This window comes from Ranitomeya variabilis, chromosome 5, assembly GCF_051348905.1.
Source record: "Ranitomeya variabilis isolate aRanVar5 chromosome 5, aRanVar5.hap1, whole genome shotgun sequence".
In the NCBI taxonomy this organism is placed as follows: domain Eukaryota; kingdom Metazoa; phylum Chordata; class Amphibia; order Anura; family Dendrobatidae; genus Ranitomeya; species Ranitomeya variabilis.
The window spans coordinates 132,977,246-132,993,262 of NC_135236.1; the positions used below are offsets into that span (position 1 = coordinate 132,977,246).

A 16,017-nucleotide genomic window follows, 5' to 3' on the forward strand; every position below is an offset into this window, starting at 1 on the left:
TTTTATGTATCTATTAGAGAAATCTGCTTCTATATCCACTTCTTCAAAAAATCAGTCTTACTCAAAACAGAATGGACTGGTAAACCAACTAACAGATCAGAATAAATCTGCCTATTGAAGTCCATGGAGAGAGGAAGGAAAGCAAAAAGAATGTGTGAGAAAGACAGGCAGGCTAGGCATGTCACTCTTCACAAGAGGAACCTCATGTTGCACTATTTTATCCAAATATTTTGCAGATTCTGTGACAGAAACATCGAATAGACTAATAGAGCCTTAAATCAATAAGAAAATATAACATATGCCAGAAATACTGTGATTTTTTTGTGCTGGTGTTTTTCACATTTTTATTACTTTTTGGGTCCCTTTTTTTGTTTCCAAGTGCAGCAGAATCTAGCAGTTTTGGCACTAGCATAGTGTAAGATGATGTTTTTTTGTTTCTTGATTTTTTTTTAAGGAAAAAACACAAACGCATTTGTACATAAGAAGAGTTAGAAAAAGTGTTTGTAAACAACACATACAAGTTATGGCAATTTTGCAAGAAAAAAAACTGCAAAACTGTGTGGAAGGAGCCTTAATGTGAATATGAAGCCAAAGTGTGTGTGCACAAAGGCCACGATGAGCCAATGCTTACATTGATAATTTCCCACTGTTTCCGCATCGTGACTTTGGTTTCTCATTCTCAGTTCCAGTAAACTTAGTGACTTGTGATTTTACTGAGGTTCTATTAATCATCTAGGTCCTGTTTATTATGACTTGTCACAGAGCAAGCAAAACATTCATGCCATCAAATTGGTGTCGTGAGCCATGGGTGTGCTAAAAGCACAGAAAGAGTAACGATACATGAAATTTAAAGAGGACCTGACGCCAGGTAAAGTGGCCAGTTTTTGCTCTTATTTTATTCCCACTGCTCACCGGAGCATTTTTTTTTCTGTTTGTTGTTGTGTTTTTAAATCCACCCTAAATCTTTTTATTTAGTGCTATTTTTTCTGGTGTTACAAGGGGGTGTCGCTCACAGGGTCCTCTGGGGCGTATCTTTAGGCTGAAATGCATTATTAACCTGTGAGCCACGTTCCCTTGGTAAAGACCATAAAAAGTAGAACTAAATAAAAAGGCCCATATTTCTGGAATCTAATGGCGGAATTAAAAAAAAAATGGAATACTCACGAGAGCAGAAGAAATAAAATAAGAGCAAGAAGTGTCTACTTTTAACCTGGTGACAGGTCTTCTCTAATATATGGTAATTTTCACTCACAACTAAAGGACTGTACTGTATGGAAGCATATACTGCCACCATTGCTACATTAGGGGACATTTATGTCTTTCCTTTTATATGGTTATTATTCCATCTATCCCCAGATCAATCAGCTGCTTCTCTTCTTTTATCCCACATTACTCTTTTTAGATGATTTTTATATGTTTAATGTTTAATATAATAAAACATACTTTTTTGCTAGCTTACCCCTCGTATTTGATTATCTCTATTTTCAATAAGTCGTCTTGGTCTCATTATGTCTAAGGGCTTGTTCACACTTTGCGGATTTTGGTGCGGATTTTTCCGCAGCGGATTTGGAAAAACCGCAGTGCAAAACCGCTGCGGTTTTCACTGCGGATTTTCCTGCGGTTTCTTCTGCGGATTCCTCTGCGGGTTTTCAACTGCACTTTCCTATTGGTGCATGTTGAAAACCGCTGCGGAATCCGCAGAAAGAAGTGACACGCTCCTTCTTTTTTTCCGCAGCAATTCCGCGCGTTTTTTTCCGAGATTTTCCTCAATGTGGGCACAGCGGTTTTTGTTTTCCATAGGGTAACATTGTACTGTACCCTGCATGGAAAACTGCTCCGGATCCGCAGCGTCAAAACCGCTGCGGATCCGCAGCAAAAACCGCAAAGTGTGAACATAGCCAAAATGTGAACAGCATGATGAGGAGGACTTTGCAATACTAATTTTTTTTAATTAAACCCGAAATGTATTGGGCGATTCATGGATCAAACGCCTGTTGTGAATTTTGCCATTGAGCTCCTTGTTAGAGAACAGCAAGTTGTGCAAAAAGTACTGAAACATTGAACAGTTGGACACGGAGATCCACAAGTTTAGAGATGGTCACATAAAGTTCACACCAATATTTCGCCGGAAAGCCAAATACCCCTACAGTGTTGTGAGTAGGGTGTGTACATATAAAATGTAAAGATGGCATGCATGTAGAAGTTGGGTGCTACACTGGGTGCTATTTTTGCTGTTGGGTTGTGGTCCTAGTACAACTCAGTTCCGCTCGCTGAGTCACCAGTGACTTCTTACATGTTGCTTAAGTAAGGGCAGAGGAAATTACTAAATGCTAAGAAATAACATGAACTAGGCTTTAACAGTGACGAAATAAGTCTTGGGCCTGGCATGCTTTAAGAAGTGTCAGAAAGTAAAAAGGAAACAGACACAAGTAAAAAGGTTGTTTCTACAAGTTAACTTTGCTAATTAACTTGAGTAACGGATTTAATACACAATCCAAGACATTGTCAGGTCTTGGGGAGCTTGAAGCCTTAAAGGGAATCTGTCACCAGGTTTTTGCTATGTAATCTGAGAGCAGCATGATGTAGCTGCAGGAACCCTAATTCCAGTGATGAGATGAGCGGTTTGCTGCAGTTATAATAAAACCACAGTTTTCTCTGCTGCTGACCTACCAGTGCTCTGAATGCTGAGCTTTGTATAACCCCGCCCACACCACTGATTGGCAGTTTTCTGTGTGCACTGTGCATAGACAGAAAGCTGCGAATCAGAGGTGAGACATGGTTGGACTACCTGGCAGCAGGTTTCCCAGTCCTCTAGTAATAATCTCCTGCTGATAAAACACTAAGCAGCCCAGTAAGTGAATCAGGATCTCTGCCCCTACAATATACTTATCTCAGCAAAAACCTGGTGACAGATTCCCTTTAAGCCCACCATACACATCAGATGGCTCTTGGTGGAACATTGGTTCGTCCGGCTCTCCCATACACAGGAGTGCATTGGCGGCTGAGATCTTCCATATTCTCTATCAGAAAGTCAATGCCAGACACGTCTGGTGGCAGCTTATCTGTGGGAAAGCCAAAGGATCTGTAGTCCAAAAGCAGACACGCTGGATCCTTGACTCTCAATTGTCTGGAGTTGTCCTACACATTAAACATGTCGATATCGGCAGCTTGTCAACCATTAGTCAAATATAAATGGGGTCTTTAGGGAATGTTTACACTCAGGCAGTCAAAAATCACAAGTTTTCTTTTGGAAGCTGCTTCAGGAAAATCCTTCTTTGGGTAGTTTTTTTGAGAAGGTTTTAGTTTCCTGAAATTTTTTTTCAGCTTTGTGATTGGACAATGCCTCCTTTGTAGCCTTTTCCATCATCTCCCAACAAGTGTTTTTGAAAACCAGAAGAAGGGTTCCCCAACCTATAGCTTGGAAGCCGCATGTGACTTGCGGATCCATGATGTGTGGCTCACAGTTGTCCACCACATTAGCACCAGGTATAGCAGACAGCTGTGAAGAGCAGGCTTCCAGATGGTGACTTTTGTGAGTAGCTTCACACAGAAAAGCAGATCTGGATTTGAATATACAGGCCTTACTGGCAGTTGAAAGATAAAATAAAGGGGTTGTCCACTACTAAGACAACATCTTCTAAGGCCGGGATCACGGCCGAGTCTCGCAGGTGAAAACCCTCCTCTGGCACCGGCACTCCGGAGCGGAGCGTGCAGCCACACAGCAATACATGGAGCCGCACGCTCCGCTCCAGAGTGCCGATGCCAGAGGAGGGTTTTCACCTGCGAGACTCAGCCATATCTCACATATGTGTGATCCCGGCCTTAATCTGAGTGTTTGCCCCCCAATAAAAACACTTATACTCACCACCCATGCCGGCACTGTTCCAGCGGTGTAGGCACTTGCTCTACCAGGGCTCACGTGAGGTTGTTATGTCACATGAGCCCAGCGCCCAATTACTGCCTGCGGTAATGTCCCCATCTTTGGACGTATCGAACATCAAAAGGAAATCAGAGAGCAGCCATAGCCCTGACTTCCTGTGGGTGATACATCCAAAGGCGGGGACAGTATAGTCAGCATTGATTTGGCGCAGGGCTCATGTGACATAATAATGTCACGTAAGCCCCGGAAGAGCAACACTCCTGGAACAGCGCCGGCCCTGTAGTTCTCCATATGCATTTGCACTGTGTAACCCCGCCACCACCACTAATTGGCAGTTGTCTGCCTATGCACAATGTACACAAGAAGTAGTCAATCAGTGATGTGCACAGTTTTGAACAGCTGACATGGGCCTCTAACAGCCGCGGGTGGAATCGCGATCCACCCGCCGCTGTTAACTAGTTAAATGCCGCTGTCAAACTCTAACATGGAGACTATTGAAGCATGCCGAAAGTAAAAAAAAAAAAAGTTTTTAAAAATATTTAAAAAGTTAAGAAAATATAAAAGTTCAAATCACCCCCCTTTCGCCCCGTTCAAAATAAAACAATAAAAAAACAAATATACACATATTTGGTATCACCATATTCAGAATCACCCGATCTATCAATATAAAAAAAGAATTAACCGAATTGCTAAACGGCGTGAAGAGAAAAAAGGTCAAAACGCCAGAATTACTTTTTTTTGTCGTCGCAACATTGCATTAAAATGCAATAACGGGCGATCAAAAGATTGTATCTGCACCAACATGGTATCCTTAAAAAACGTCAGCTTGGCACACAAAAAATAAGCCCTCAACCGACCCGAGGTCACGAAAAATGGAGACGCTACGGGTATCAGAAAATGGCGCCATTTTTTTTTTTTTTTTTTTTTTTTAACAAACTTTGGCATTTTTTTTGACCACTTAGATAAAAAAGAACCTAGAAATGTTTGGCCCTCACATGGCCATCTTGACCAAAAAATAAAAAAGTTATGGCTCTGGGAATAAGGGGATCAAAAAATTAAAATGCAAAACCAAAAATACCTCTGGTCGTTAAGGTGTTGAGTATAAACATCACTGGCATTTTCCTGAATGATCTACTGCTGCAAAAACACTGTGGGTACAGCAGCATCTAAAAGGGGCCGTGTGCACATACCCAAAAACTTTAAGCTCCAGTAGACCTGAAAGTATCAGGCTGCAGTCACTGTCTCGCTCTATCTCACGTGTATGGAAGCATTACATCTATGTTGGACATATACGCAAATTCATGCAGGGTCAATTTATAGAAAAAGGACCTCTGGCACCCAGTTCGGTCATGCCAGTGCCAGCTACTTGTCGTTTTTCAAGTGAGTAGAACTCTTGCCAGTTTGGCTGTTGTTGTTGTTGCACTGTTTGTTTCTACGTGCCATTGTATCTTGATGCTGGACCACAGCGCTGCCAGGGGGAAGATATTGACCTGTGAGATTTGTGAGTTTCCAGCTCACAAATGGACTTATGTTCAGTGCAGTGATATATGTGTGTTAATTAGTTGTTTATTTCTAGCATTGCATTGCATGTTTTGTGGGTGTGTAAAGAATGCCGAATTATGCTCACGCTGCAGCAGTTTATGTGTTCACGTCTGCTCTCTAAGTGACTAAGGGAGGCTGGGCGGAGGGTCAGGGTATTTAGGGGGGCTCCATCCAGAGTTGGTTGCAGGAGGCCTGTGTAGTAAAAAAACACCAGCACACAGGCAGAGATACCCACCCGTCCAAGGCCTCCAAACAATTGCACTAACCAAGGTACAGCGGACCCAAGTTAAGATGGCAGATACACAGGTGCAATAATACCGATAAGGCAGCGACCTTACAATCAGGAATTGGCCACTTGGTGCACCTGTGCAAACAAATAGTCTGTATGTGGCGTGTTCACACAGAAAGGCCAGTCTCACACGTCCAGATAATTCCGGTACCGGAAAAATCGGTACCGGAGTTATCCGTGTCCGTGAGCTCACGTGGCACATCAGTGTGGCACACATGCGGCAGCCGTGTGACGCCCCAGCTTGTCCTGTATGAGCAGTCACGTGGTACCGCTCATTTCAGTGATGAATATGCGGCTCCACCCCTATGGGAGGTGGAGCCGCATATTCATCCCTGTAATGAGCGGCACCACGTGACCGCTCATACAGGACAAGCTGCGGCGCTGAGAGGAAGCATCAAGGGAGCTGGGTGAGTATTTTAATGCCAGCGGGCGGGCGCACAGGGGGTGGGAGGCTGCACGTGACAAGGATATTTATTTTACACAGTCTATACTTGGTACATGCTACAAAGGGCGCAGTGACTCTTACAGGACCCTGGGTCATCTGTTCATGACCTACAGTACTATGCAAAAGTTTTTTCCAGGTGTGAAAAAGGTGCTGCAATGTAAAAATGCTTTAAAGGAGTTGTCCACTCCTTGCTTGGACACCCCCTTCTCATTGTCCATGTGGCTGCTGTAAAGAATATCTCTAAGGCTGGAGTCACACTTAACACATGAAAAATCAGTCCGATTCTCTCGGCCGAGAGTCGCACAAATGTTCTCCATGTGGTCATCAGCGTGTAATGCGCTTAGAATGCGATGATTTTCCTCATATCTATGTATCCGTATGACATGTGTATGGCTTTACATTTTTCACTGCTTATCCTCATTTAATTTAATGGCTCAAGGGGCTAAAATGAGGAAAATGGTTGCGTATTTCTCGCAAGTCACACTGATAATCCGTGCGGTGTCCGAGTTTTTCTCGCACCCATAGACTTGCATTGGCGAGACTCGGGCGATATACGCGTACAATTGCAGCATGCTGTGATTTCACTCGCACGTAGAATACACCTGAGAAGAAAACAGTGATGGAGCTGCCCCATAGATTATCAGTGGTCCGAGTGCTATGTGATGTTGTATGGCATAGCACTCGTCCGTATTCAAAGCTAGTGTGACCCCGGCCTTAATGTTATCAACAGGCAAAGTGACCACCACTATAATCATGCACAGAAAAACAAAAAGAAATAATGTACATTCATAAAATAAAACAAATTACAAAACAAAGTATCATTATCTGTTTTTTTATAAAATAATAATGATGATGATATATTTGCTTTATAATGTTTGTAAATGATTCTTCTAAAAACACTGGTCTCTGGTATTGCAGCTCAACTCCAATTAATTAAATGGTGCAGTCATGTATTTCTAATTGTGGGCAGCCCCTTCATGATTGATTTTGTTACTCTGATCTATTGTTCTGTTCAGTTATGGCAGATTTAGACGAGACAATAATCAGCGAATGAGCATTCATAGAAATGCTCGTTCCTAACTATCTAAACTGGCTGGCAATCACAGAAAGAACAAGCAATACACTTGTTTGTCGGGTTCAATGATTTTTATGCGGACATAAGTCTCGGTCCACACTCAGGAGGTGTGCGTCCGACAGTGGATGGCATCTGTCCAGTATAGGGACCAGCTGTAAGGAAACATATAATATACTGCATGGCAGACGTTTTTTTGCAGTGTCCCTCTGTACAGGAAAGTGCAGTCCCATGCATTTTACTATACCGGTAAGGAAATGGTATGCGGCACCTACCGGCCAGAAGGAGGCTGAAGAACACACTTTGGGCCTCCGTCTGGTGATTGCTATCACGTCACCTATGATGACGTTACACTACATGTTGGGAAAAGCTCTTGGCATATATTGTAGCCTAAATACACAGATGCAAAGCCTGACAATTATTGTTATCGGCAGCACATCTCTCTATGTAAACATGTGATGTGCTGCCGACAATAAAGATTCCTCTGTATTTGTAGAGTGTCTAAGCTACAGAAAAAAAGCTTCAAAATAACATCATGATATATTGATGACATCTGGAGAATTCACCATTTAAAGAGATCCTGTCATGTAAAAAAAACACTATGGGTAATCTGCACTCTAATAGTGTTCTTACACTGCGTGGCTGCGGCACTGAGAACCCCACTGCCAGGGGGAAATTAACTTTATTCCTCCTGGCAGACTAGCTCTTTAAAGTGAACCTGTCACCAGGTTTAGCCAATATGAGTTACGGCCACCCCATTTCAGGGCTTATCTACAGCATTCTATAATGCTGTGTATCTGCCCCCCAATCCAACCTGCAAGAGAAGAAAAATAACTTTTATTATACTCACCTGCCGGGCGGTTCGATGGGTGTCGCTCCTCTTGGTCCAGCGCCTCCCATCTTCTTACGATCCCCATCCTCCTGCTTGCTTTGTGTGGATGACGCGTTCCTTCATCATCCACAGAGTCTCCTTGGCACAGCGCTCCGGCGCAGGCGTACTTATCTACCCTGTCGAGGGCAGAGCAAAGTACTGCCGTGCACATGCGCCAGGGCCTTTGACCTGCAGTAGAAGTGAGCTTGCACAGGAGCGCGGTGCCAGGGAGATGCTTAATCCACGCGAAGCAAGAAGGAGGACGGCATCACAAGAAGAAGGGAGGCGCCGGACCAAGAAGAGCGGCATCCATAGGACCGGACTGCCCCACAGGTGAGTATAATAAAAGTTGTTTTTCCTCTCTTGCAGGTTGTGTTGGGGGCAGATATACAGCATTATAGAATGTTGTATATCATCCCTGAAAGGTGATGGCCGTATCTCTTATCGGCCAAACCTGGTGACAGGTTCCCTTTAAGTCACGGGGTGGCACGGCGCAGGTTCATTCACCGCTCTGTGTATAGTGAGCGGCGGCTGTAACTGCGCCCCCCGGCACTGATTGACAACCGGCCCTAATGATGAGCCGGCTGTCAGCGTGAGGCTCTCAGTGCCAGCGCCACACAGTATCAGTACGCTACTAAGCTACAGATTAACCCTATATCTGTAGGTTAGTAGCGTTTATTCACATGACCAATTCCCTACCACAATTCTATTTGTTCAGTTTATCTGTTATTTCTAGAAAGTTATTAATAAAGTAAGCACTGTCAAATAGATTTATAGCATAGAACTATGAATACCAATGTTTACTCATTATGTAGAAATATTGTATATGATAATAATCCTGTTTGTTACTTTGCCACTTGGTGTCCTTACAGTTTGATTTCCATACACTAGATAACCCAATCCTAATCTGAATCCATTTTTTCATAACTAAATATACATAAGAACAGCGTTGTCTGTCCAGAAACAGCACCACTCTTGTCTATGGGCCATTTTCGGTATTGCAAGTCAGGTAATTGAAGTGAACTATAAGAGACCTGCACACAGAGCATTTGTTGAACATTTCGCAAACAGATTTTCCAACAGAAAATCTGCAGTGTATTACAATACCAGTTTTGTAGATGTGATTTGAACAAATCTGATCTACACTCTGTAGAAAATTTTGTGCGTAAATTAATCTGCGATGCAGCAGTGTGAATTATTTGAATCCACTTCATATCAATTATTTCTGCAGATTTGACTAATTTATCCGTAGCGAGGTATAATCTAGTATGTGACTTGCATGTACATGAAGATTTTTCTGCTGATTTGTTGCAGAGTCTACATTGCTATAGAAGGAGCAGCACTGTTGCTTGGCAAAGCAGGAGTCCTGGATTTAAAGGGAATCTGTCACCAGGTTTTTCTACCTCATTTTATAACAGGATGGTGTAGGAAAAGAGACCCTGAATCCAGCAATGTATCACTTAGTTTACTGGGTGCAGCAGTTGTGACACAATCAGAGTTTTTAGATCTAGCACTACAGCAGAGCTGAGAAAGCTAACCCCGCCCACACCACAGCTAACCACGCCCACAGCAGGCTCTCTATGTACATTGTCTATTGGCAAGAGGACGGGGCGTGGGACTAACATGCACATTAGACATGGCAGTGATAATCTCCTAGTGTTAAAACCTTTAGTGTAAGTAAACAACAGCACACAGCTTGGCAGGTGACACATCATTGAATTCTGTGTTTTAACCCCTACATCATGGTGTTCTTAGATTACATAGCAAAAGCCTCCTGACAGATTCCATTTAAATCCCATGAATGGCAACATTTCCATGTTTGGAGTGTAGGAGGAAACTGGAGTACCTGGAGGAAAACCACGCAAAGTCATACTGATAGGAAATTTAGATTGTGAGCTCCAGTGGGGACAGTGATGATATCTGTAAAGCGCTGCGAAATATGATGATTACTCTATAAGTGACCATAAATAAATATAACTAATGGTCACCTCTACAGGGGTAATGTAATAAAACAAATGTAATTATTGTCATTAGGCTTCATCTAGACCAGTGGTTTCCAACCTGCGGACCTACAGCAATTGAGAAACAGAGATTACAATATTAGACTAATGCAACCATTGGGTTGTAAATGGAGTTTATTATTTACATACAATTACATATTATATTATTTTTAGTATTATTATTGTGGCTAATAAACAATATCATCTGCAAGGAGTTTGTATGTTCTCCCTGTTTTTGCGTGGGTTGCCTCTGGGTACTCTATGCTAATAGGGAATCTAGGTTGTGAGCCCGAATGGGGACAGCGATGATGATGTCTGTAAAGTGCTGGGGAATTAATGGCGCTATATAAGAAAGGCGTAATATATAAATAACAGTTACAATAACAATAATCTTATCAGACATAATGGGTATGTCATTTGACATTCTTTCGTTGCTTTTCTGCTATGCTTGTGTGAAAGTGATGGAGATGGAAACTTTTGATCAGCTGAAAAACATTGCTGCATTCAGAGGACAATCTGGGACCAGCACGGAGAAGCTCCGACAGCTTGACACCCAGCTGCTGTGGAGAAACCCCTTCTGCGCAGCCAAATTACGAGAACAGGACATGATGTCTCCCAGCACCACAGATCTAGGACGACGGCTTGTTTCTATCTCCTCTTCCTACATTGCTGTTTCTCAACATCCAGCAGCACGGATATTAGTAATGATGATGTGACCTCACTGTGGTTTGTATTTCCCGTCTTGTCGCTGCATTTCTAAGGGAAGGCTGAGATTTCCAGCTGGGGTATGTGGCAGATAGCAGAGGGGGATCACAGGCAGCCCCTCGTAATGCTTGTACTCAGCATCTTTATAACCAGGGATCTGCGGTGCCAGCGCTAGAAGAAGACACCTACTTAACTGTTTCACATCTACGGAGAGGAGGAAGTCGTGTATCGAGTATAACGAGGAGCGAAATGACACTGCCAAAAAGTCGCCCAGTTCTGCTTGTCTGCTGCCTGTAATGTTAGTCATTCTCTGTTCCCTTTATTTCAGACTAATAGCCACTGGGAGTGACGTGGTAATGAAGTTTACTTTCTGACATTTGGACTCCTCTTCAGTAACAGAAGATGCCCAGCTACAGCATCACTGCATCCCTGCGGAGGGAAAGGGTTAACAAGCCCATATTCAAGTAAGCGACGATTCGATAAGCAGGTGACGATGTGGAAGAAGGGGTTAATAAGAGAGGCTGGTGGATAACTTACATCTTCCATGGTGAGCCTGTCCCCAGGATACGCTGCCCAGTCCTAGGACCTCTCTACAGGAAGGGAAGCCAGATGTCGTCCTCCATGCACCCCCTTCTCCGCACACCCCACCCACCCAGGCTGGACCTTAGGCCCTGACAGGCTGAGCAAGAGGAACCTTCTTAGCCCCAGCTCTGGGCTCTCCTCCCTCAGCTCTGCTCGATTCCTCTTTCTCTGCTGCTAACCAAACCTTAAAAAACTTGGGTTTCCGGTGGTTGAGATGAAGTTGAGTCAGTGAACTGAAAGTAGAGAGCAATGTAGTAACTCTAACCCGGCCGTAAACCGTGGCGGCTCAAAAGACTGACTTGCTGCCAAATTACAGGTACAACCGTACCTGGAGAGGCAATCTGTACTTACTGTCCACTTATTACCATCCATATTGTCATCCATGTGCTGTCTGCGTGTCCGTGTTTTACCTCTGTGTGACATCCAATTTCATACATCAATATTTTAAAAGGTACATGATCAAATACAGTTTCCCAGGTTATTAAAAGCAATGTATATGTAAAAATTGCACGCTATACAGATGATATGATTTTTTAGTGCAATTTGTTTTCATATAAACTCTTGGTTTGACGAGAAAAACTTATCTGGACTGACCAATTCTATAACATTGGTCAGTGTGCTATCGGATTTTTACTTTGACGCCACACATCCGTATAATGTTCGTATCTGAACGAGTCCTTGCACTGATGCTTCAAAAAAAAGTTCAGATTACCTGCATCAGTGAAAAAAAAAACAGATGAAAAGAATTGGAAGCAACTAGGATGACACCTAAGGAATAAAAAGGAAAGCACTCACACAGATGTATGAACGCAGCATGAAATTCACATATACTGTACGTGTGTTCCCGTGCACCCTCGTTGTTTCACTTTGTGTTCTCCTCTGTTTTTTTTTCGACTAGATTGTATGGATTTATTAAAAAAAACCTATTCCGGAAAAAAGTTCTCCAAACATGTACAGTATATTGATGCTAAACTATTTTATTGAAGCAAATACAAATAGTTAAAAGATCGGAGATGTAAACAGACCATACAGGAAATGAAAAAGCAAACACTGAGCAAATATGGTATATAAGTAGGTTGCGTCTATGGAAGACCTTGCAAATCAGGCATAAATCAATAAAAGTAGGCAAATACATGAGGTTACAATATTGATGGAATAGAGTCCTCATAAATAAAGTGCAAGGTGCAAATGATAAACCCACAGAACATGCAAAAAGATGCAGATAAGAGTACTGGACGGTGCTGGGGTTTGTTTCTGGTAACTCCCATGAAAAAACTTAAACCAAATAAATATAATAAAAATATTGTACCAATGGTAGAGAGTAAATGTTTCACAGGAGAATCCAGAGACAATAAAAAATATAGCAGGCTGTCAAATAGGCATTTGTGAATAGTACCAAAGAGAAATATAGAGCTAACTGAAAGCCATGACCAAGACCAAGATATAATACAAATAGAGAACAAGACCAGCACATCCAAGCTAGTGTGAACAGGCGCCAACCAAAAAAAACATAGAAGTTGAAAAACGATAAAGGTTGCACCATTATTTACCAAGAATGATTACTCTAGAACATTGAAAATGCATTACTGCCATAGAAAATAGGAAAAAAGCGCTATATAATGTACACATGAAATATTTATCTGCAAAAATTGCTAGGAAAAAAGGAAGGTACTTCGCACATAAATTGGCCAATGTATGTGAGCTCAATTGCCACGTCAAGGTGTCCTTCGTAATTGGGTCCCTGTCCTGTTTTGACACCTCTCCTGGGCATGTGCACTCCCACTCCCAATAGCCACAGGTGATTTTAAGTTGTTAGCTGGCCCACCCCTGACCCATAAATTGTAGGCTTTTTTGCCCAGGAGTGGTGACAAAACAGGACAGGGACCCAATTACGAAGGACGCCTTGACATGGCAATTGGGCTCACAAACATTGGCCAATTTATGCGCGAAGTACTATTTCCTATTTTCTATGGCAGTAATGCATTTTCAATGTTCTAGAGTAATTATTCTTGGTAAATAATGGTGCAACCTATTATAGTTTTTCAAGACCAAGATATAGATTCCCAGGGTCCAGGAGGCTCTAGTGTATCCCCTTGAAGCATGTTTTGGATGCTCTTCCTCAGAAAAAGTTTTTTCATTCAATCACGGTCCCCCGTGCTATTTCATAGGGCTTGTTCCTGCTTGAATGAACATATTAGTTTTACACAGATCCCCATACAGTAGACTTTCATGGCTGAGTAGCAGTGGCGTAACTAGAGTCCAATGGGCCCCAATGCAAGATCTGGACTCCCCCCTTCCATCCTGGAATATGTATATGTCCTTCTTCCTGGTATATACTATGTCCCTCATCCAGGCATACATATATGCTCTCCGTCTTTATATATGTCCCTGACACTGGCCCCATTCTGTATGTATATGTCCCTCATCCTGTGGGATATATACACTCACCGGCCACTTTATTAGGTACACCTGTCCAACTTCTTGTTAACACTTAATTTCTAATCAGCCAATCACATGGCGGCAACTCAGTGCATTTAGGCATGTAGACATGGTCAAGACAATCTCCTGCAGTTCAAACCGAGCATCAGTATGGGGAAGAAAGGTGATTTGAGTGCCTTTGAACGTGGCATGGTTGTTGGTGCCAGAAGGGCTGGTCTGAGTATTTCAGAAACTGCTGATCTACTGGGATTTTCACGCACAACCATCTCTAGGGTTTACAGAGAATGGTCCGAAAAAGAAAAAAAATCCAGTGAGCGGCAGTTCTGTGGGCGGAAATGCCTTGTTGATGCCAGAGGTCAGAGGAGAATGGGCAGACTGGTTCGAGCTGATAGAAAGTCAACAGTGACTCAAATCGCCACCCGTTACAACCAAGGTAGGCCTAAGAGCATCTATGAACGCACAGTGCGTCGAACTTTGAGGCAGATGGGCTACAGCAGCAGAAGACCACACCGGGTACCACTCCTTTCAGCTAAGAACAGGAAACTGAGGCTACAATTTGTACAAGCTCATCGAAATTGGACAGTAGAAGATTGGAAAAACGTTGCTTGGTCTGATGAGTCTTGATTTCTGCTGCGACATTCGGATGGTAGGGTCAGAATTTGGCGTAAACAACATGAAAGCATGGATCCATCCTGCCTTGTATGGAGCATCTTTGGGATGTGCAGCCGACAAATCTGCGGCAACTGTGTGATGCCATCATGTCAATATGGACCAAAATCTCTGAGGAATGCTTCCAGCACCTTGTTGAATCTATGCCACGAAGAATTGAGGCAGTTCTGAAGGCAAAAGGGGGTCCAACCCGTTACTAGCATGGTGTACCTAATAGGCTACGTTCACACGATCCGGATTTTGATCCGGATCCGTAGCGGATTTTCAGCTGCGGATCCGGATCAGTTTTCCATGTTGGTTACAGTACAATGTAACCCAATGGAAAACCAAAACCGCTGTGCTAACGATCCGTTTTTCCGCTGGAAAATCCGCGCGGATTTTCCAGCGGAAAAAAGAAGTAGCATGTCAATTCTTTCAGCGGATTCCGCACCGGTTTTCCAGCAGCTCCAATAGGAAACTGCTATTGGAAACCCGCAGTGGAAAACGCTGAAGAAAAAGGATCAGAAAACGCAGCTCAAATTCACTGCGGAATTTAGCTGCCGTTTTCCAAAAACGGGCAGGAAAAAAAAAGGATGGAAATCCTGATCGTGTGAACGTAGCCTCAAAGTGGCCGGTGAGTGTATATGGGTTCCTTATCTTTGGCCCCATCTTGTTATATATATCTCCCATTCTGATATATATGTTCCCCTCACTGGCCCCATCCTGGTATGTATATCCCCATCCTGGCATATATATATGTTCCTTATCCTGGGCCCCATCCTGATAAATATATCCCCCATCGTGGTATGTGTGTTACCCATTCTGGTATATATATATATATATATGTCCCTTATCCTGTTGTTAGGAATTGTGGTTCTGTGCTCCCATCTGGGAATGGATCAGGTCTGGTGCTATGGTACTCTGGTCGCAAGCACTGCCATTGTCCTTGCAGCACCCCAGAGTCCTGGTTGTTGCAGTACTGCGGCTCCGCCACTATGGGGAGCTATGGTACGTCTGATTGCACTAAAGGAGTTTCTCTGACCAGGTAACACCTCACTACACTTCACACTCCGGCCACCAGGGGGGGTGGTCCTATCTAGTAGGCCACTCCTCACACTATGGTAAAACTGGGGGTGGGACAGGAAGACAGGGAGAAGTAGCTGGGAAGAGCTAGTGAGAGGACCTGTCAGGGATGGGATCCTGGCAGACTCCTCAGAGCAGAACAAACCAGTGAACAACGGGAATACAGCAAAGAGGAATTAGAACCAGAAGGAGTCGTGCTGTTAGACCGAGGCAACATCCTTCTGAGGCGCAAACAGTCGGTGGCCGGAACGCCGAGCAAGTAAGAGACTTTAAGTACACTGCAAACCACGGCCGGACAGCCAATTATAGGTTGGCTGTCTCACTTAACACCTAAGCAGACAACGGAGGCAGCTGTGGGAGAGGGGCGACTCTAGGGTCCCGGAAGAACTCCAGGCCTACCCCGTCATACGGGTGCGTCCTACCATATCATCTGGAGGACGGAGAAGACGAACATCAGAGAC

General features: G+C 43.4%; 1 protein-coding gene across 1 annotated transcript in view; it reads right to left on the reverse strand.

The window, feature by feature from the left end:
* The window catches only part of PLEKHO2 (pleckstrin homology domain containing O2), a 60,736-nt gene extending 48,577 nt beyond the window's left edge, over window positions 1-12,159 (reverse strand). Inside the window, exon 1 of the mRNA XM_077263336.1 lies at window positions 11,342-12,159. Coding sequence (XP_077119451.1) covers window positions 11,342-11,350 — 9 coding nt within the window. The 5' untranslated portion in view covers window positions 11,351-12,159. The remainder of the gene's footprint in view (window positions 1-11,341) is intronic.
* Between the last annotated feature and the right edge of the window lie 3,858 nt (window positions 12,160-16,017).